This window comes from Arachis stenosperma, chromosome 9 (assembly GCF_014773155.1).
Source record: "Arachis stenosperma cultivar V10309 chromosome 9, arast.V10309.gnm1.PFL2, whole genome shotgun sequence".
NCBI classification, from domain to species: Eukaryota; Viridiplantae; Streptophyta; class Magnoliopsida; order Fabales; family Fabaceae; genus Arachis; species Arachis stenosperma.
In genome coordinates this window covers 159,242,070-159,264,373 of record NC_080385.1, presented here as the reverse complement: position 1 = coordinate 159,264,373, position 22,304 = coordinate 159,242,070, and the positions used below count along the sequence as shown (strand labels likewise).

The following is a 22,304-nucleotide window of genomic DNA, read 5'->3' as shown; positions in this document are numbered from 1 at the left end:
GAATTTGATTAATTTTATTTTTGGGGGACGAAAATAAAGATCGAGGTCTTTCGGAACTATTTTCACTATTAACTCATGTTTATAAATTACTCTAGCAAATCTCTTTTAACCATTTTTTTTAATCTTTTTTCCCAAAATTAAAATTATTTACTAGTTTAGGTATAACGCGGTGGTTGGGCTAACATGCAATCCGTTAAGATACCTTATTTTATCACACTCGCCTGATCACTTTGAAGAAGAAAGAAATTAAAATGTAGCATCCAAAGCCAACAAAAACCAACCTCTCAACATGGAATAAGTAACATGTACATGCCAACCTCCTGAATAATTTATAGAACCCTAGTACAAATTACAAAAGACATATACCTGATATTGTCATAAACAAAAGCCCAACAACCACACTCCCAACTTCCAATTCTTTACAGATAGTCACATTAATTGATCAGACACACAACTTGTACCAAAATGAAAACAACTCATCATGCATGTCAAGTGTCAACCCCCCAAGTTGTAGTCTCCTCCTTGCTGATATAAATTATACATTCCACCTACTTCCATTTTTCCATCTAGATAATCTCCCCCTGCAAAAATAAAATTAATAAATATAGTTGGACTTAGCTGAATTGCTATAATAGAATGATATATTAAAGACAGGATCATCTATAATACTTTGATGGTTTGGGGGGTGGAATTTGGTTTGATTAGAGTTTAGGATTAGGATTGAAATAGGTAATTGAGAATAAATTTGGAAAAAAAATTTAACTAATAGTTGATGGTAAAAAAAATAACTAACTATAAAAATAGAAATAAAACATATTTCAAATATTAGAGAAAAAACCGAATCAAATTAAACTTATTTTATTGTAGTATAGATGTGCTTTTCTAAATATCCAATGAGTTTCAAAGAATGTGAAGCCACGTACTTGAGTTTGATAGAACATCATCAAAAACGGGCATACGACTAAAATTCCTTAAGGGTCTTAGAGTGCCATCTGATGTGAAAATGGGATCTGATTTGTTGTTCTTGTTTGGATGTTGATTATTTAAATACTGCAACTCAGGGTTTTGAAAGCACAACTTTTCTGACCGATTAGCAGCAGAAGCATTGGTCATCATGATGGTACTATGTTGTTGTTGTTGGGAACCAATTAACTCCTCTGGCCTTGTCTTCTTATCCTTAGAATCAACCTCAGCATCTACTTCTGATTCAATAGTAGTATGTGGCACATTATTTTGAAGCTTCCTCTTTGATCTTGCACGCCTGTTTTGGAACCAATTGTATACATTTGTTTCAGAAATCTGGCCATGGTGGCTAAGTTCAGCAGTGATCTCTTTAATCTTCTCCTTGCTTGGAGTTCCATTCCCTTGATCAAATATACGCTCAAGAATTTGAAGCTGCAATGGTGTTGGTGTCCACCTTTGCCTAGACGTTATTTTCTGCCCTGCTGATGTCATCAATGAATCGCAGTATATATTTCCCACCCGAACTCCTAATCAAGAAAATTAAACCACAATCACTTTCTTATATTAACAAACAAATAAAAAATTAATCCTCTGCACAAACATCTCAGTGAACGCATGATTCAGAGAAAGATCACACTTAAAGAGTATAATGTGCACACTCTAAATAATTATATGTCAGTTTTCACCGTATTAACAAATTCAATACAATAAATAAAGGAAAAGTATAAGTAAACAATGAAAATATTAAACAATATAAACAATAGATATATCGGATGTTCATTTTATTAGTGTACGGATGGTTATTTTAATATTAAAATTTAGAGGGTTAATTTAGAGGCGTGGTGTGTTTTAAACTTTTAATTTAATTGGTGGTTGTTCATATTGTTCAACAAAATCATTGTCTCCCTAGCATTCCCCATAAATATATTAATCAACATAGAATAAAAAAAGAGGAGTACTAGGAGGCAGCAACTTTATTAAATTCTGGCCAGCATATAACCAGTAAAGGAAAGTAAGTCATTGGATGAAATCTCACACCATTAAAATCATCATTGATGACTATTTGATGGCTATAAATCAGAAAAATTACTGTCTCTAGACTTTTTCTAAAAGATATTAAAGAGTCATTATAATTTATTAGTTTTTGCTATCATTTAATTATTAACTCAATTTTTTTAATTTAATTCTTTTAGTTTCATAATCTAACCACATATTTTATTTCATATTTTAAATATCAATAATTAATTGATGGTCAAAAATAATAAATTCTGATAATTTTTTACCAATTCTGGTAAATTTCATATCATAGAAAATCAATAATAGAAGGAAACTTGTGCTTGGGTAATGATTATTATTGGTTAATGATTATTATTTTGTTAAAGCTCGCATTGGCTTTCGTGTAAATAGACAAAGACCAAATTGGTGAATGGAGAGGGATCAGATTGGTGTTCACTAAAGAGAGAAAATTGGATGATAAACCTAAAAAATAGACTTTGGGTGAAGAAATTATCATCGATTAAATTTGCAGCTGCAATAATCAAACAATTTTCAAGCTTGTTAAAGAGTTCATTGCTGAAGATTGAAACTGAAAATTGAAGCTGGTTTATGTTTGTGCATAATCTATCACAAAAGTAAGATGATTGATGAGAGAATTAAGAAATAAAAATATGAAACCTGCAAGATCGTGGTGAGTGGAGAGTGTTCTATGCATCTCAACGAGCTGGTCACAGAGAGTGGCATAAACCGCAATCTGCTTCCTCAGAGTCTCTAACTGTTCATCAGTCATAACCTTCACAAACACCATATTGTTGTTAGTACGATCTGCCTTCTCATTATTCTGTAACTGCTTCTGCCATTCTATCATCTTCACCACCATCCAGAGAGAGAAAAGGTTCGTCAGAAAAAAGTGTGAGTGTCACCAAAAACCAACAAAAAAGTACGAGAAAGAAAGAAAGAAAGAGACAAAAGGCGCAAACATGAAACGTTTACAAACACGATCCTCTATTCCTTTTTACGCTGTGCGGCATGTGACTCACTTGGATCATCTCATTCAAAATATTCAAAAAATGAAATGGACACCCATGTGATGTGCCCAAAATTCTTCTTCTAGTGCAATCATTTTCTGTTTATGCCGTAACCGCCTCAAATTCATAATTTTATGTCATTACTCATTAGGTTCAACTTGAAGGTATATAAGCCAAGAGTTTTGTACAAGTGTTATGTACATATATAACATATACTTATTATTATTAGAATATATTTAGGATATTATATATTAGTACAGTGTTTAAGTATAATTTTTTATTGATTTTATGTTTATTTAATTTTATTATTATGATTAAATTATATTATTGATCTATAAATAGACATTTTTTCAGAACGAATCTAAAAATTTTAATATACGGACCAAATTATATACAAATTTTTTAATTATATTTTTTTGTGTTGTTTTTTTATTACATGAGATGTAACTACTGAATTATTCTTTTTTAAGGTTTTATCAATATATATAGAAAAATATATAATTTTTTCAATAATTTTATTTTTGACATAAAAATTATATAAAAAACATAACAATATTAATAATACTCTATAAAATTACAAGATACTAGTAATTTTATCATATGTTTAGTTAAGAAGTTCTTACATCTCTTTTTAATTAAAATTAGTTTTTTTAAAAGTTTAAAAAACTCAAAAATAAATTATAAATTATTAATTATTTCAAAGGTAGTACTCTTATAAAATACAAGATATAACTCTCAAAATAAAGCTATAGTCAAAATAAATTATCATTAAAAAGTAAAGTAAAAGTTTTATAAGTTTAGAAGAAAAATTAATATTTTTCATAAGAAAACAATATCTAAAGTAAATAATATATTATTAAAACATAACAATGTAAGTTGTTATTTCTATAGAAATAAGTATATAAAAATTATTTAAAAATATAAAAACTTGAGTATATAATATTGAATTGATTAAGTAAATGTATTGGTAAAGAAAATAAGTAAAACTTAAACTCATCATATTATAACAAACAATTACATATAAAGTCATTAAATATTTTTATTATATCAAACACATATCTCATATGTATAGTTTTTCAAAATTTTGGAGGACAAGGCTATTGCTTGTCTTCTTAATCTCATCTTGCATTTCTCTTTGAACAATATATAACAACAACATTTGATATTTATTTTTAAATTATTACCATAAATTCAAATAAATATATGTCTTTTAGTTAACATTTAACTAATTTGTCTTTTTTTCACTTTTTCTTAAGAAAAACTGTATCTGAAATTTTTTTTTAATAGAAAAAGTTAGTTTCTTAAAATAAGTGAATACTTATGTATAAATTTAGTGCATATATTTCTTTTTTCATGGGTCATGTTGTGATCAATTTAGTGCATATATATTTGTTAAAATGAATTCTTATTATTAATTTATAAACTATATTTTTGGGTATTTTGTCGCCTGTTAACAGAAGTTTAAGATGAAAAGATGGCCCTTTTTTTTTTGAGAGAGAGAGAGAGAGAGAGAGAAAAAGAAGGTTGTTCTCAATCTTGTTTTTAAAGGCATGTCTTGTGTGCCCAAAATATATAAAATGGCATGTCTCTACTAAAATTGGACACTTACAATTATAAATGGTACTAGAAACAAAACAATTCCCTTGAACATAAGAAAGTGCATGAGTAGAAAATTGGCAAGCAAGGAAGCAAACCTTTGTTTAGCTACTTTCGGGTGGTCTGTAAACCCGATATAATAAGTCACTACACAATACATTATTATAGGTGAAAAATGTATACAAATATATTTCGAAACAAAAAGGGGATAAAATATACCGTTTAAACTATGAAAGTATGAAGAAAAGAAAATTAGTCATAGGAGAGTTGATCACGGCGTAAAATCCGGGCACGTCAACCTGCTTAAATAATAGTAATTAGGAGGTCTGTATCTATAATAATTTGGGTTATAATAGTAAAAATAAAAAACCTAACATCAAATGGGTCCATAGCTCAGTGGTAGAGCATTTGACTGCAGATCAAGAGGTCACCGGTTCGAACCCGGTTGGGCCCTTTTAGAATAATTTTTTATTAAGTTTATATCATAGTTCATAGTTCATACACATCTATATTGCAAAATACCTTGAAATGTGAAAGAATGAAACTAGTACCTAGAGAAGAAAAGATAGACTGAAGTTGACAATATCACATACCATCAAAGAAATAGAGTTATCATCGCACACAAATAGAGTTAATGGTCAAATACTCTCTTAGTTCCTTTAACATTTTGATAAAAATTTAGAGAACTACCATTTTTAAAAAACAAGTTTGACTATTAACCCCCACACAAATTCCCTATTTTGTGTATGGACTACGGAGGCATAAACATTGAAGCAAAATTTCTGCTCCTCAACATGAATCATATCATAAATTCATAATTAAATATATTTCGTTTTAAGTTAGTCTCTGCATTGATAATGAATTTTCAACATAATTTGCATTGCATTGCTCTTAGGTGGGTGGAAGCCTGGAAGGGACACAAAGATGAAACAAGCTACTCGTTAATGGTTCGTATAGTCGACCTCTACTTAGGCATAATAAGTCATGGCGTTGGCATAGATGCCTAAATAGAAAAATCAAATCTTAGAATTTAGAAATTCATATTCTGAATGCTAACATCACAAAAACTGTATGAAGATACATCCAACATAAGATACTATCTTATGTAACTTTGCTACCCTCACTCGAAGGATATAAAAACTTTAAGTCGCCAGGAGAATGCCTCCGAATCGTGCATATGGCTCCGAACTTTTCGACTGTATTGCTCCAAAGTATGTGCCTGCTCATTTATGATATCATTAGACATTGTTTCTTCAGCTAATCTAACAGCTGCCATTTGAGAAAGTTGAAACTTCTCCGCCACATGTTGTAGCTTCCTAGCTGTTTTGCCCTCACCCAACATCATAAGGGAAACCAACAAAGATTTCAGCTCGCGTCTGGCTTCCGGTGTCAAGGACATGCCTTTAAGATGCTCCACCAAGGCCATCTCCTCATCAGGACTGCAATAGTGAGTAAACCAACGTTAGCATTCACGTGTTTCAGTACTAATAAAAACAACAATTGTGCATGAGGAGAAGTTGCTGGGTCGGGGTTCACAGAAATTTATCATGTCCAAATACCTCCCAGGACGGATTTTCCCTCTTTTCTTCTGACGTCTGCTGTTTCTTGCCTTGCTAGTTGCAGTTGAGCTAAGGGAAGCAGCAGAACTTCTCTGGGTCCTGTTGATGAAAAGAGAAAAATAAATGATAGCGAACAATATCACTAAAGTGAAATTATTTCGGGGTGTATTATAAATCAGCATGATACATCTTGCAGATATAATCAGATAATATAGTATCAATGCATACCCTGTGGTGTATGCACTCATTCCACTCAAATTACTGCTAGTTTCTGAAGCAGCATCATCATCAATATCACTCGCTGCACGTTCCTCTGACTGGAGCTTTGCCGCCAGAAGTAATCTTCTCTGTCGAACAGCCAAGTAACGGGCCAAGTATTTCCCTGCTTTCTCTATGCCTTCTTCATATTCCCCAATAAGTGTGCTTGCACATTCCGCAGATGCATTGTTCACTGCTTTAATTAAGTCATCTCTTCTATGCATAAAAGCAACCCTCAGTGCCTCCTCCCACTCCCTTGCAGAAATCAGCAAATTCACCCCATTGCTAATATCTCCACAGTACTCCAGGGCAATTTTGGCAGCTTCCCCAGGTTTACCAAGGGCTTGAAGTTCTTCACAAAGCTCACTAGCAAGATGCAGGACCTCATCTTTTCCAAGATTAAGGAACCCAGCAATTGTAAGCACCCCACTCCAGTTATTAATAGCACGATAAGACTTCAGAGCCTTATCCAGGCAAGAACATGACAAATAAATTGTTGCAGCATCTTCAAAGCACTTTTCGTCACTAAGATAATCTCCCCATGCCTCAAGCAAGGGCATCTTCTTTGCAGGGTCAGTAAAAAGTTTAAGAGACAATGGAAAAAGTTGAGGGTTTTTCTTCACAAGTGCCATACAATCATCATAATAAGAATCTCCAGCGGATGCAAGATGTCTGAGAGCCTTTTCAAACCTTTTCAGCCTCAGGTCAATATTATATTGCATTAACAGAGTAGGCATACGCTGCAATTCTTGTAAGAAAGGCAAAAATTCTTTAGGATCTTTCTGAGCATTCAATGCCACAATTGCTGCAAGATTTAAATCATACAGACCCAATGCAGATTCATAGACAGCATCTGGATCAGCCAACCACAGAAGATGCTTCAATGCTTCTTCAGCAGAAGGGTAAGACATTCTCCTCTGGTCATCAGCATGAGACAATTCCATTTCACGGATAACTTTTATTCTCTTAAGAGCATCTTCAAGTAACGGAGGATCACTCCGGGCTAGAGTGGTCAAAATGCAAAGCTCCCTACTTGGACTTTCTGTTAAGTTATCCTCAAGTGCTTTCCTTACAGCCATCAGAACAGAAGAAATCTTGTCACCAGCGATATCTCCAACTAGCATAACATTAGCAATCTCTGGACAGGGGACTGAAATATGATTTTTGTAGAGTTTCTCTATAATATTTTCATTCTTTATGGAACAAACAAACTCGGTTATGTAACCCAGATTGTTAACCTGTCTAACAAATTCAGAGGCCAATAGTGAAAATGCCTGCCAACCACAGTAATCTACAATAACATTGAAATCTATTCTATGTCGCCTAACCATAAATAATGCATCTTTAAAGCGCTTTTGAACTAAGGCATTAATGATAGAGGCCAAAACCAATTTTCTAGGGTACGTGCACTCTAGGTTTCCCCGAGTAGTTTGCAGTATAATGGCAGCTTCATCCCCATGTAGGACTCCAACAATTTTAGCACCTCTCTCCCATATATTTATGTAGTTTTCACTTTCTTGTCTTCTCCTGCTGTTGATGTGAACAAAGTTCGCATACTTTGTATCTAACTCACCATTAAATATATCAGAAATGTCAACAATAAAAAGCAAATCTTGTTTAGTTGCAAGAACTAAATGTGTGGTAACTAGATCATCCAAATTTGAGTAAAATGAGAAACTGCTACAGTTGCTACAGATTATCCCGCCATTTGCTTGCAGTCTGCCAATCTCATCCATCCCAAAAAGCACGGCTTTTGATTGCCCACCACTGTCAACTAGCACTACACTCATCCATGGGCAAGCCGATGAAAAATCTTGATATTCTTGCTCAGGATATCCTTTATTAAAGCCAATTTTTGAGACATACTCTCTGATCTTTCCACCAGAAAACTGCATATATGCAGAACATTTACCAGCAGGATTTGGAGCAATGCTGATCACTTGATCTTCAAGGGAACTTTGCTTTGAGATTCTTGCATGCCAGCCTGAGCATGTCAATAATCCCGGAACATGATCCTCAGAACACTCTAGTTCCATTTCCTGCAAATAGAAGCCTCGGACACTTCCCTCACTCAATGAGGTTTGAGATAAGTCATTACTGTAACAGAAACCATAATGAGAAACAGCTAGTAGTGTACGTGAATCCAGCCACACAAGATGTAAATTGGATCCAAAAACTACTTCGGCATGAGAAGCTTCAACATTGAATTCTTTCCCCTCCAGTTCTTCCCAGGTTTCAATTGATGGAAGCTCAACAATACATAAGCAACCATCTGAAAGAAATGCAGCTAACTGGTTCTTGGAGTTTTTGCAATATAAAGCCATACCCCGGACATGAGAAGAAAATTTCAGGCTAAATAAATACATAGGAGGTGGCATTAAGGATAAGGAAAGGGGGGTTACATGAATGTTAGAGCCATCAACAACTAGTGCAATAGAATTCTCTGTAACAGCTGTGACCCAGACAAAGTTGTAAACTGTGACCTGAGCACCACGTGTCCAACAAATTAACTGCAATGGCTTTGCTGGATCCCAGATGAAACTCACTTCATCTTGCTTCAGGTATCTAACTTCATGCTTCAGGTACCAGTGGTTATTACTAAAATACCATACTTTTATAGCATCATAATTTTCACATTCAACAACACCCGCAAGAAGATCAGAGCTGCAATTCCACTTCAGAGCTTTTATGTTTGCGTTAACTCCCTCATTGATGCTAAATTTGCTTCTTTCTAATCCATTTCTCTCAAAGAAAACAATTGAGGGACATTTATTTTCATCTTTTCTATCATAAACTGCAGCAATTTTAGCGCCACTGGGCATCCACTCCAAAACGGTCCCAGCAAAAGGTTTTGCCTCAGAGGAAGCAAGCAAAGCCCCAGAATCTCGTTCCCAAACCTTAAGCTTCTTAAGCAATGGATCAGAACTTAGCACATCACACATCGTAGCGAAGTATTTTCCATCTCCTCGCCAAGAGATAGGATGCTGTTCAAACAGATTCGACAGAAACTTTTCTTCACCTGAAAAACAGCAAGTTTGGTCACTATTTTGAAACGTCTCTGCATAAAAATAGAACACTTATCACCAGTTATGTTAAAGAACAAGTAGTGGCATAATCCTTCACCTCAAATCCGCTTATTTTCAGGATCTCCCTAAAAACCATCTAAGAAAATGGGTTAATACTTAGTATCTGCTAGCAATATAAATAGCACTATACAGAACCATTATCGCACAAAATGATAATATACATATGTTTCTTCTTTAAATAAAACAAGAACACTATCTTTTGTGGGCATGAAAAACAGAGAGAAGGGTGCTTAGTCCTTACTTACGTCAATGGCTTCAGGAAGATCATCACCAAGCGGGGTTTCATACAACAAATCCCAATCACAAGTCATCACCAAAATCTGCCCAAAACCAGTGAGTATAGCAATGAGTTCCCCATCAGGACTTGGCGAAATGCACCTGACACCACCCTCCACGTTCCCAACAACTTCAATCGCATTATCTTCGACGCTGTAGAGAATCAAAAGGCCATTTGCAGTTCCCAGAATAAGCGCTTCTTTCTCCATAAGATAATCAAATGAAGTAACCGAATCATCAGGTTCCAGGTCAACAGTGCCAACACCATCCGCAGGTAAAGAACTCTTGCTCCAAGTTCCTTTTTCCTGCAAAAAAAAAGTTGCAAAATGAATAAATCAGATCACGATGGAAACTGTAAATTACGGATGCTTTTGGATGGAACGTGAATGGATGATATTGAGAAGATGAATTAGGGAACTGACATGGAAGCAGGAGAGGTGAGAGGTGTAGATGATGTTGTGGGAAGAGAAGAAGAAGAGGCGGTTGCGCTCGATGTCGAAGGCGGAGAAGCGCAGGGTTTCATCGGCGTCGGAGTTTAGTTGGAGATGGAGAGGAACCTCTAAGTAGAGCTTGAGGTTCTTCATGTTTTTCAGAAAGAGTGGCGGCTCCTCCGGGGAAGTGTAGGCGGAGAGTGGCGGAGGCGGAGGCGGAGGCGGAGGCAGTAGGGTTTAAGCACTTAGGACTTAAGATGAGCGCGTGCCTTACAAGATCCAGTGCTCTGCTTAGCTTATTTTGCAATTTATTCGAATTTAATTTTGAATTAAATCTACGTTGGTTCTTTTAAATGTTTACGATATTGGTATTGATATTAATATTAATATTATTTATTTTTTAATCATTTTAAAGCAATAAATAATTAAATAAATAAGTAAATTTATATTTTTATTTATCCGTTTAGGAGTCCTAAGGTAAGAAGTGAGAAAGCATGGCAGCTAGAATGAACACCCTCTCCCTTCTGAACCCTTCTCACGTCTCTCTGCGCCCCAGAGATTCTCGATTCTCTCCCAGGCCCCTCAGATTCTACTCTTCTCCGAACCCTAACCGCAGAGCTTTGTTCTGCACATGCTCCACCACAAATGGCGAATCCTTTGTCCTCACAACCCCTCTCTACTACGTCAATGCCCCTCCCCATATGGGCAGCGCCTACACCACCATCGCCGCCGATGCCATTGCTCGCTTTCAGGTCCAACTCCCTTTCTGCTCCATTTCACTCTAAAATTTGGGAATTGAAATTACCTGCTTTGAAGTGATTATTAAGTGTTAAGTGTCTGTGACTTCATCATTTGACAGCGGCTATTGGGAAAGAAAGTTATATTCATTACTGGCACCGATGAACATGGAGAGAAAATTGCAGCTGCTGCAATGGCCCAGGGTTCCATCCCACTTGATCACTGCAATCTCATCTCACAAGCTTACAAGACACTGTGGAAAGATGTAACTTACTCCTTAATATTTGCTGGAATATCTACGCTTTATTTTGCTTTAATCGTTGAACATTCAGATTGGTGCTTCCTATTTTTGTTGATATTCTTTTGTTATTCCTTTTGATTGCAGTTAGATATTTCCTACGACAAATTCATTAGAACAACTGATAGTAAGCATGAAGCAATTGTGAAGGAATTTTATTCAAGAGTGCTCGCCAAAGGTGACATTTATCAAGCGGATTACGAGGGACTTTATTGTGTGAACTGTGAGGAATACAAGGTGATAGTTTGGTCTTTGTATGGGCTCTTTGTTTTGAAGGGTCTGGTGACTTTATGTACAAGCAGTCTTGAAGAGTGTCTTGCTATTTGATGCAGGATGAGAAGGAATTGCTTGAGAATAATTGCTGTCCTGTTCACCTAAAGCCATGTGATTCTAGGAAAGAGGAAAACTATTTCTTTGCACTTTCAAAATACCAGAAGTCATTAGAGGAAGCTTTGAATAAAAACCCGAATTTTGTGCAACCTTCTTTCCGTTTAAACGAGGTAAGGCAATGAAGAATCCTTTTTGTCTTTGTAACTATATATTAGTTGCCTTTGTCAATTGCACTTTTAGTCTACTGCGTGTCATGTTTGTATAAAATTTTATCTTCAGAGCTCATTTAGCTGCATTCAGTGCCAGTACTTTCAGAGTAGATTTAGAAATGGAACTTATATAGTTTCTGGGATTGGCATAGATACAGGTGAACAATCCCAATGTACCTAAGCCATTTTACGTTTCTTAAGCCTTGGTTGGTGCTTGAGTTAATGATGAGGCCTGTCCGATAATGCTCCAAGATAGCAAGAAACCTAAAGCCAAAAGAAGCATCCTATTATAGTTACATTTGATAAATTTTTATAACAATCTTCAATACTCAGCCAACCAGACATGACTTTATATTATATCTTATATGTTTATAAGGTTGTGTGACTAAAGACAATAGAGTTTTTCTACTGCCACTTCAGTAATTTTGTGGTCACAAATCTGAATTTGACTTCATTTTGTTAGAAGTCAAACTAAAGCTTGAATTTGAGTTTCATTTTTTAAGTCAAATATAAATTGCAAGGTGTTAGACTCTGATTGGTTTTAGTACTTGCACTTCTACTAACTCCCTCATTCGAGCCCAAGCATATTAGAAATTATAGCTGTTTAAACTACAAACTATAGGTAATAATGGGTATCTAATGAACTGATTGTCTCTTTAGGTATAGCTTTAAATGGAGTTTCTTGAATATTATCTTCTTTAAAAACTAATTTCTTTCTTATACATCAAGGTTCAAAGCTGGGTTAAAGGTGGCCTTAGGGACTTCTCTATTTCACGAGCATCAGTTGATTGGGGAATCCCTATTCCCAATGACAGAAGTCAAACTATATATGTATGGTTTGATGCTTTACTTGGGTAAGACCCCCTCCCCCAAAATTTATTGCTGAATTCATAAAAAATGTTTAACAATAATTCAGAGTGCTACTATATCACTTATAATATTTATTTGATTGAATATTTAAATTGCAACCTGCCTTACTAAATTTCTCCTACGTACTTTTTATTTTCTATTGGTATTTGCAGCTATATATCAGCGCTATCTGATGAGCAGGAGCAGCCTGATCTACTAAATGCTGTTTCTTCAGGTTGGCCAGCTGCATTGCACTTGATTGGTAAGGTATGCCCCCTATTTTATTTTCCTTCATTTCGTTTAATATTCTACTACATATAATTTCTCCTACGTACTTGTAAAGGTCAAATGATCCCACAATTTATTTGTAGTTTTCCTTTTTGCTGGTGATTTTTTATCTAACATTTTTTTATTTTTTATTTTTTTTTAATATCTGTAGGATATTCTACGCTTCCATGCTGTTTACTGGCCAGCTATGCTGATGTCTGCTGGACTAAGTCTTCCTAAAATGGTTTTTGGGCATGGATTCTTGACAAAGGTAATATCGTTGAACATGCTTACTATTTCTTATGTTTCTTCTTGAAGTAATTGTTATAGCAAGTATAACTTCCTTGTATTCCATTACCTTCTTCCCAAGAGATGATAGTTGTAATAGCTGAGAAAAGTCAAGTATTATTAATAATGATAGTAGTAGTAATAATAGTAATAAAATTTAAGGTGCTTTGCTTCTCTCTGAGGCACCTCTTGAAAACAACCCATGGCTATTGAAAAAGGTCAACAACATCAACAATGATCGTAGTTATTATTATCACTATTATTTGACTTGGGATAGTTTGATTGAATCAATTGTTTAACAAAATATGGGTTACTAAAAGCTTAGAGACCAAAGTTTTATGAATCTGGTTCTTATATTAAATTTTATTTCATGCAGCAATGCTTTTTATTTTGAAAATGTTAGGATGGCATGAAGATGGGAAAGTCACTAGGGAATACTCTTGAACCAAATGAATTAGTTCATAGATTTGGGACAGATGCAGTTAGATACTTCTTCCTCAGAGAGGTGGAATTCGGCAGTGATGGAGACTATTCAGAGGAACGCTTCATCAATATTGTGAATGCACATCTTGCCAACACAATCGGTATTTTTAGCTTTGCTTTCTTTGCTTGTAACATTCAGTCACTTCTATTTATTTTTTAAATTTTTATTTAAGACTTCAATGCCAAGTCTGGTATGCATTTCCTTCATTATTTTTGCAGGAAATCTTCTTAATCGTACACTGGGACTTCTAAAAAAGAACTGCCAATCAACTCTGGTGGTTGATTCTACTACTGCGGCGGAAGGAAATGAATTCAAAGACAACGTAGAGAAGCTGGTAAATTCTTAGGAACTCTAGGCTTTTCATTACTTCTGTATTGAATTTAAAGTGAGCCATTTTTCAGCAGTTAGAGATTATGCCAATTTTTCACCAGTTAGAGATTATGCCAATTTTTCACCATTGTTCATGAGTTCGGGGAGTTTCCTCTGAGGCAAAGGTTTACCGATGTTTACATTTGTAGGTTGATAAAGCTCGTATGCACTATGAGAATCTTTCCCTGTCATCAGCTTGTGAAGCTGTTCTTGAGATTGGTAATGTTGGTAATTTCTATATGGATGAGCGAGCACCATGGTCTCTGTTTAAGCAAGGTGGGACTGCTTCTGAAGCAGCTGCGAAGGTAATTTACTACAACCATTTGTTGATGTATTTATGTACTGTTGTAAAATTCCATTTGCTCGCATTGAACTTTGTTTTCCATCTTAACGAAGTATAATAAGCTTAACCAATTCATTTTTTTTTCCTGATGATGTTGGTGCAGGATCTTGTAATTATATTGGAGACGGCGAGAATTATTGCAATTGCATTACTTCCTGTTACACCGAGCTTGAGTTGGAGAATATACGAACAGCTTGGCTATTCCCGGGACCAATTCGATGCAGCAACTTGGGTTTCTTTCTTCTTTCACACAGATGCTTCTACTACCCATCATCAGCACTTGATGGTTTCTGTTGGCTAACTTTAATTTCTATTTTTTGTTGTATTATAGGGAGACACAAAGTGGGGCGGGCTTAAAGGTGGGCAAGTCATGGCTCAACCAAAACCAGTCTTTGCAAGGATTGAAAACCAAACTGAAGCTGTGGACAAAGGTGTTGCAGTTGGAAAGACAATGAAAAGTAAAGGCAAGAAGATGAAACAAGCCCAGCAAGTCGCCGGGGCTTAGATATCACAACTTGGTTGCATTTCCCTCTCTCTCTCTAATTTTGAGCCTCTTGTAAAAACTAATTTTTTGCTAATATATGTATTCAAATATTTGGACACATGCGTATGCAAAAACAGCATAAGTTTCTAATGTATATGTATGTATATAAATTTTGAATGGTAATTTTTTGGGTTCCTTACGCCAACAATAAATTTTAGTGCTTTAATTTCTCGTTGTGCCTCACCCCTCTGCGCTAATTTCTTTGCACGCAAGCAGAGTGGTCAGTAATGGATTTTTTTTAACTGCGTAAAAGTTTGTTTAAAATTAACTTCAATGGAAATTTCAAACACAGAACACATTGTTAGAGCTTTTTTTTTTTGTGTATCCTCCACTTATACTGTGCAAATAAAACCACATAAGTTGCAGCCAGTGGCGAGGCTTTGTACCGATGGCCAGCTGGGTGTGATAGAACCTGAATTGTGTGTGTGAGTGTGGTGTGTGTTAGTGGGTAATGCCCTGAATTGTGTGTGAGCTGGGTGTGATAGAACCTGAATTGTGTGTGTGAGTGTAGTGTGTGTTAGTGGGTAATGCTTAGAATTAGGAGTTGTCTAATTTATCCACACAAAAAAAGTTGCAGCCAAAAACTTTTCATCTCTCCAAAATTAAAAGAAGCAAAAATGTATGCAACAAATGTCTATTTCTCTGCTAAGACCTAAGATAACAAAAATAATAGGAAAAATTGGACCCAGTACGGATCTCTAAATTTTGATTCATAATTGACGTTAGTTTCTAGATTTATTTTTGTTAATGACAATTTGAGTTAGAATGTTAAGTTGTTACAGTATACAAATGAGAATGACGTCGATTCGTATGTAATTTAACTTCTTATAAATGTTATACGATGTCTTTTTCTTTTCTTTTTTCTAATTTGCAAAGCTACAAAACCATGTCATTTCCATACGTACATCGTGACAACATAACGTATTAACTCACTTGGTTATTGATAAAGATGAACGGACTGAGGGAGTCACAAATTCAAATTTGGAAATCTGTATTGGATCAATTAAAATTTTAGGAATCAATAAGGCATCATAGAAATTTTAGTAGTTATTTTGAGTTTTTTTTTTTGTTTACCCAAACGGTATCCCCCAACCCGACAAGTTAATGACTAATCCGTCGCGGATCTAAACTCCATTTAAGGGTCTGCCATTGGCCAATGGGTTACTGTATGCACAAGGTGGGGTTCGAACTCCCGACACTTGCTTAAGCGGACGAGTAAGCTGACCACTCGACCAACCCAAGTTGGTTGTTATTTTGAGTATTTATTCGGAAAATTCCGACGCCCTATGGTTTTTTTTTTTTGGTTTTGTGTCGGAGCTAAACTGCCCAAAAAGAAGAGACTAAGTACAAACTAAACGGGGTATAGAGACCCCTTGTTCATCATCAGCTAAAAGACTAATCACTTCTCTAGGAAGTGTGTCCCAAAAGTAAAGGCCTAACTATAAATCTAAACTTTTACGAATAACGTAATCAGCACATCTATTGCCTTCTCTATAAATATTTACAAAACAAATTTTTCAATTCTTTTGTCTCTAAATATTGATGTTTCTAATCAGAGCATTTGGGTGTCTGTTGAGGACGCCCTATGGTTTTTAACGTGATGAATAATATAGCACGTGTTCGTTCATGTGCAGGTAGGAAGGCCCAGTCCCACTTGAATTTTAGTGTTAGGCCCACAAGCCCCAACCACAAATCTTGAACCACCAAGCGATTCCACCCCCCACTTCACTCCTTCCGTCGGAGAAAACTGACAAGCAAATCAGGTTCCATCTCTCTCTAGTCTCTCGCGATCATAGGTTTTTTTTTGTTTTTTTCTTTTCAATATTTATACACTTATAGACGTTGTTATTCATTTTCTTTGATCTTCGCCAATGTACATGTACCGTGCTTCAATTTCCGGTTAGATATTTTTTGTTTGTTTTTTCATCTTTGCAATAATCGAAATCCAAATTATGCGATGATCTCTTCTTCTCGCTTTTACTTCTTAGTTAGATCTATAGATCTACGTCAAATCCTGAAGTCAAAATGTTTGTTCCCTTGGAACCTCCTTCAAGCTATTTGCATTCGAGTAGTTCTCGTATAACGATCGCATAGCGGAGTGGATATCGCGTTAGACTCCGGATCTAAAGGTCGTGGGTTCGAATCCCACTGCGATCGCATTTCCTTTTTGCGTTCTTCCTCTCTGTCAGTGTAGTTTTGTTTCCTGCATGCAATGCATTCCTGAAGTGTTTGGAACTCCATCTTGTGTGTTTTTTGTGTGTGCTTCACTTAATAAGATGAATATTATGATGCGTTTGAATGATTCCTCAGATTGTGTTATCAGTAAAAGTGAAATAAAATTCAAATGGTAGTTTTTGTTCCTTTAGGATTTTAAAATCTTCTTTTACATATTCAATCCTTCAGTGGAATTGAGAGTCACAGGAATTACTTTATAGAGGGGGGAGCAGGATAAATTATTAGTAACTAAAGATATGAGGGTGGGATGCTCTTTTCTGTCCACTGTCTCTGCCTGTGTTTTGCTGGTGTTGTCTCTATGTATTTCCCCCATAGTTTCTTGCTTTTGTATTCATGGATTGACCAGTGATTATTCTAAGTTGAGAATCCACAACATTATGCCGCAAATGCAGGACATGAGTCTGTGACTAAGTTAAAACAAGGTTTTTGGAGTGAGGACATAGAAATGCTGAGGAATTTTTGGTGATACGGATGTTGCAATGCAAAACCTCTCTAGGCAATAATCTGGTGCAGGGACAGTGGATTCCACTGCTATAGCAGTTGCCCATACCGTCCCATTTTGACAGATGAGGTTCAAGGAAATGCAGGAAGAGCCCAAGGATTATGGCTTAGATTTTTCTAGCGTTGGAAGCTGAGTAGAGAATCATCGCTGAAATGGTGGTCTAGAGATTAAAGCTTGAATGGTTGAAGAGTACAGTACACAATCCTAAATGTTGTTCTGTCTTGATAATCCATGCTTTAATGAAATCATAGAAATCCTTGATCACCTTTCTTATTGCTTCTCCAAAGCTATGGTCAGGCTGGTGGTTATATCCCTTTGTAGTGGATAGATTCTCCCAATTAGGGCTCTTCATCTTTTGTGTATACCTCGGAACATGTCTGATTTGCGAGACTCCAATAGATGGCAATCCGCCATATAATTTGCAGTGATGTTAGATTCAAACTAAGTTGTCCATCTTCTAATCTGAATTATACTGTTTTAATAGGAATCTTGCCATATTTTTTATATCTTGGCATTGAATTATACTGTTTTAATAGGAATCTTGCCATATTTTATACTTTAATTTTAACTTTTGTATTAGCTTTGGTAAACATATAGGAGTCAATTCTTTAAATTACTCTAATAATTTACTTATCAGTTTTGGGTAGTTTTTCCGATCCCACCAATATGGACATGGTAGAAGAAAAGGTAAAAAGCCGGTAGAATTTGAGCGGCTTGTGATTATGCGAGCGATCTGTTTCCATTAGCAGCATCATATACTAGCACCAAATTAGTGAGTAGGAGAATGTGATGCAATCCAATCAATAATGCCTCTTTCTCTCTTTTTGTTATTCTCTCTCTCTCTCTCTCTCTCTCTCTCTCTCTCTCTCCTGGTGATGTCTCTTCCTCTTGCTACTGTACAATGTGTTGCCAGTGAATAGTGACTGAGATACGATATGTCTCCAAGCTTCAACCATTTTTCTTTTTTAATAATAGGGGATAAGAAGTGACGGGAGAATTTGGAACCTTTCTTTGTCGAGGCGTATTTGCCCTTGAGTTTAAGTCTTTTCCTACCATTTGTTCGCTCTAGTCCAAAATCTATTCGGCTGTTCATAATTTCTACACGGCAGGGAGAAAGGACGGCTAGAGCCATCGATAAATTGATCTATTCTAGATAGTTCGCGAAAATAGTTCCTATTATACAAACAACATCAAAACGAAAAATTTTTACAACAAATTTATTCTTCAATAGTTTGATATAAACACTAGAGAGTATGATACATTTCTGGTATATAAAATTCTAATTCGGACATATATGGCGATACATGGTACTTGCTAGTTGTGTTTATTTATAAGTCTTATGAATTTTTAAAAGTAGAAAGGCCAATAAAACATTGGAAGTGAATGTGAGGTGTACGGATTAACAATAGAAAGTGGATGAAATGGCGTGCCAGATTGGCAGAAGGAGCACTTCTTTATCAGAAAAGCAATTACATATTGAAGAATATTTTACTACTTAACACTAATAAAAATTAAAAAATGAATTTATAGTTGGGAAATCGATAGACTTAAATTCGAATGTAAGGGAACGCAGAGCATGAGATGGCTCAAATTTCAAGATCACACTTGAACCCTGTCAGTCCATATCCACAGTAGCGTGTTTGGCCTACAGTGAAAAAAAAGAGGAAGAAGCTCCTTCCTCAGACTCAGACCAGACAAGACCAAACCTGACCCCACCCAAATATTCCCTTCCTCTTTTTCTCTAACCGGTAACCCCCTTCACTGCACGCGGCATGGCATGGCATAGGACAACTCACAGGTGAAAACGCGAACCGTTGATTATGAAACAGACGACTCGGAAGCCCGATAGCAGAGAAGTGAACCCTAAGAACACAAACGCACCGTAGCCCAACGCGATCGCGATGTCCGATTGCACGCAGAACGAATTGCTGGCCGTACACGCGTCCCCCGCATCCCTCAGTGTCCTAACCGTCGACGTGCCCGCTGCGCTCGCCGACAATAGCAGGTACGCGAACACCTGCACCAGCACCACACAGCATCACTCTCACCCTCACCCTTACCCTTACACACAGTAGTGAGAGAAAGAGAAAGAAAATCGAAATTCGTAACTGACCTGGTCATGGCCGAAGTCGAACCAGACCTGAAGCACCTCGGGGAAGAGCGTGGCGCCTCTTGAGATCTCCCACACCGACGCGCCCAATTCGAACAGTGAGTAAACCGCCACTATCGCATTTGCAGCTAGAACGAATCTGAAAAATAAATCCATGACGCCAATTTACCATTTTTTTTCTTAATTTGCCTGTTTTGAGTTGACTTAGCTCGAAAGAAGGAGGGAAAAAGGAGGTAGTATTAACCTGAAGGTGTCATAGTGGTACCACTTAGGAGATGCGGCGTCGTGAGTGTTGGTGAGCATGAAGACGGAGGAGGCGAGGGAGAAGGAGAAGGAGACGAGGCGGAAGAGGAGGATGAGGGAGTTGAAACGACGCAGTTTGTGCTCCGCCACCGTGGAGTGGAACCGCGGTGGATGATGATGCTCCTGCGGTGAGCGGTTACCGTTGCGGAGCTGCTGAGGAGAGCGCATGTCCGTTGCCGTTGAAACTAACGCTGTCGTAATCTTCCTGAGGAGGAGGAGGAGGTGAAATCATGTGGAATAACAGTATTCTTTTTTCTCTTTCCTTTTTTGCTTATTCTGGTGAAAAGGATTTTAATTTTAGGGGGAAGGAGTCACAATCACGGGAGAGAACAAGAGTTCCATGACTAGCCACAGAATAAAGAAGAAGGAGGCTAAAAAGCAGAGTGGAGAGAGAGGGTTTAAAATTTGATTATTGGTGAGAGAGAGGATTGAGAAACTGCATGGTATGTGTTTGACAAAAGTCGTTCGAAGCAGAACGCGTGCAGGCAGAGGCAGTTGTGGTCGCTAGTCGCTACTCATCTCTTCTCTCCTTCTTTTCACATTTTCTTTTTCCTCTCTTTTCCTAATCTCCGTTGGTTACATTTTCATGCTTAGTTCAACCTTTTCGGGGCGCACACTTCTAATCTTGGGAAATTGCTCATCTTGATACTTTGAGGTTTTACACTGCTCTTTAACAGTTTAGGTAAAAAAAAAATTTACCAAACAGTTTATCAAACGTGTTTCTATCAAAATAAAAAAAAAACTTTATTTTGTTTTCTAATAGTAATCTTAATATAGATATTTGTAGAATATATATTAGTTAAACTCTTATTTAATTAAGTATATTTAATTAGGACTAAGGAGTTATAACTCAAATGACATAGTTTTTTTATATTTATTCAAGAAGTTGGGTTCGAGTCTTCTTATTTTTTGTTAAAAAAAAGAGTACATTCAATTAGGAAACTATACATATAAAACTAACAGCAAGTATTAATGTATTATGGTAATTTTTTAATAGTTATTATGAAAACATGAACCATCTAACTTTTTACTTATCTAAAGTTGTATAACCCAAATTGAGAAATCTCGTAACTCATAAGCACTACCAGTTGGCATTCTTATCCCTTTGGTAATCATTCATGATTGTGTCTACCCTTTGGAAGTAACTAATAACTAATATCAATAATAAATAACTCAACACGTGATAGTGTAGGAATATGGGTGGGTTCTTCCTCAAATAATTGGACAAAAGCATTGCTGTCAATATCATTTTTCTCTATGCTTTCACACTAAGCCTTTGCGATAAACTGATTTTGAGTTTTCTTCTATCATTGAAGAGAAGACAGGATGTCCTACTTCTTATATATTTTTACAATTTTATAATTCTTTATATCGTTGATTATGTTGACCTCGTGTGTTCACTTTGACACTAACATCCCTTTCTACATGAACAAAACAAACTGCTTTGACTTTTGTTAGCATGTCAACATGGGCAATAGAATACATGCATTTTTGTATTTTGCATTCAAAGGTTCCTTTCATATTTTAGGATTTGGACCTCTTTTGTTGTCTAAGAACTTTTACTACTACTAGACAGTTTTGCAGTACCACACAATATACAATTAAATAATTATATTAGGGATTTACAACATTTGTTCACTTGAGACTTCTCAGGTCTCACATAGCAACTAACTTTCCTTCTAAACTCGGCCCTCTCTCTACTCTTTATGCAGATAACAAAATGAAAAGATTAAACGTGATAATCAAACTAACTATAAATGGGTATGCGTTGCTTTTGATATAATAACATATATAAGCCTATCCACTAAATTCAAAGGATGAAAACTCTCTTAACGTGAGCATCTCTGTAAAGTGTGTGTATTACTATACACACTCTTTTAAATTATTTATTTATAATTATAAAGTACTTTTAGAGAAGGAATATATTCTTGCATTCTCACAATAGAAATGCATGTTTCTGAAGAGATTCATCCAGATTGAGGATAGATATTGAAAATGCGCAAGTATCTACTAACTAGCTAGTCTCTCAGAAACCGTATGGATTTGGGTCAATGAATCAACATTATGGGCTGAAAATTTCTCAAGGCCTCAGGAGAATGGACCAAAACTTGAAGCATAGTTGGGCTTTCCATGGATCCATTACCATCAAGCAATGAGGGTCTGCTTGCCCGTTCCGACAACTGCGCACTTGTTGTGCATACAACACGTGTCCCCTGACACCACCACCCCCTCCGAATAATTT

General features: G+C 36.1%; 4 protein-coding genes and 2 non-coding genes across 8 annotated transcripts; 3 read left to right on the top strand and 3 right to left on the bottom strand.

Moving 5' to 3' along the window:
• Positions 1-239: 239 nt before the first annotated feature.
• LOC130950917 (WUSCHEL-related homeobox 13-like) lies at positions 240-3,102 on the bottom strand. 2 transcript variants are annotated; one of them, XM_057879519.1, is made up of 4 exons: positions 2,940-3,102; positions 2,638-2,827; positions 924-1,490; positions 240-581 (listed from the first exon to the last, which is right to left on the bottom strand). In XM_057879519.1, exons 2-4 carry the CDS (start codon positions 2,825-2,827, stop codon positions 496-498), a joined length of 843 nt encoding a protein of 280 aa, XP_057735502.1. In that variant the 5' UTR covers positions 2,940-3,102; the 3' UTR covers positions 240-495. The 2 variants fall into 2 exon arrangements, with proteins under 2 accessions (XP_057735502.1, XP_057735501.1); XM_057879518.1 differs by having other exon boundaries at positions 2,927-3,081.
• A 1,863-nt stretch (positions 3,103-4,965) lies between these two features.
• On the top strand, positions 4,966-5,037 carry TRNAC-GCA (transfer RNA cysteine (anticodon GCA)). The gene has a single exon. It is a non-coding gene; the product is annotated as a tRNA-Cys (tRNA).
• Positions 5,038-5,420: 383 nt separating this feature from the next.
• Positions 5,421-10,492, bottom strand: LOC130950612 (elongator complex protein 1). Of its 2 annotated transcripts, XM_057879165.1 has the most exons (5): positions 10,185-10,492; positions 9,728-10,067; positions 6,371-9,419; positions 6,143-6,241; positions 5,421-6,022 (listed from the first exon to the last, which is right to left on the bottom strand). In XM_057879165.1, exons 1-5 carry the CDS (start codon positions 10,344-10,346, stop codon positions 5,704-5,706), a joined length of 3,969 nt encoding a protein of 1,322 aa, XP_057735148.1. In that variant the 5' UTR covers positions 10,347-10,492; the 3' UTR covers positions 5,421-5,703. The 2 variants fall into 2 exon arrangements, with proteins under 2 accessions (XP_057735148.1, XP_057735149.1); XM_057879166.1 differs by lacking the exon at positions 10,185-10,492 and having other exon boundaries at positions 9,732-9,810.
• Positions 10,493-10,668: 176 nt separating this feature from the next.
• LOC130950950 (methionine--tRNA ligase, chloroplastic/mitochondrial) lies at positions 10,669-15,024 on the top strand. Its single transcript, XM_057879558.1, has 12 exons — positions 10,669-10,945; positions 11,053-11,196; positions 11,317-11,466; positions 11,562-11,729; positions 12,498-12,622; positions 12,791-12,884; positions 13,057-13,155; positions 13,576-13,756; positions 13,875-13,990; positions 14,175-14,330; positions 14,472-14,600; positions 14,700-15,024. The coding sequence occupies exons 1-12, from the start codon at positions 10,688-10,690 to the stop codon at positions 14,871-14,873; spliced, it is 1,794 nt and encodes a 597-aa protein (XP_057735541.1). The 5' UTR covers positions 10,669-10,687; the 3' UTR covers positions 14,874-15,024.
• A 1,972-nt stretch (positions 15,025-16,996) lies between these two features.
• Positions 16,997-17,069, top strand: TRNAR-CCG (transfer RNA arginine (anticodon CCG)). The gene has a single exon. It is a non-coding gene; the product is annotated as a tRNA-Arg (tRNA).
• A 1,837-nt stretch (positions 17,070-18,906) lies between these two features.
• LOC130951756 (CASP-like protein 4C1) lies at positions 18,907-20,701 on the bottom strand. Its single transcript, XM_057880475.1, has 3 exons — positions 20,004-20,701; positions 19,763-19,898; positions 18,907-19,666 (listed from the first exon to the last, which is right to left on the bottom strand). Exons 1-3 carry the CDS (start codon positions 20,228-20,230, stop codon positions 19,442-19,444), a joined length of 588 nt encoding a protein of 195 aa, XP_057736458.1. The 5' UTR covers positions 20,231-20,701; the 3' UTR covers positions 18,907-19,441.
• Positions 20,702-22,304: the final 1,603 nt, after the last annotated feature.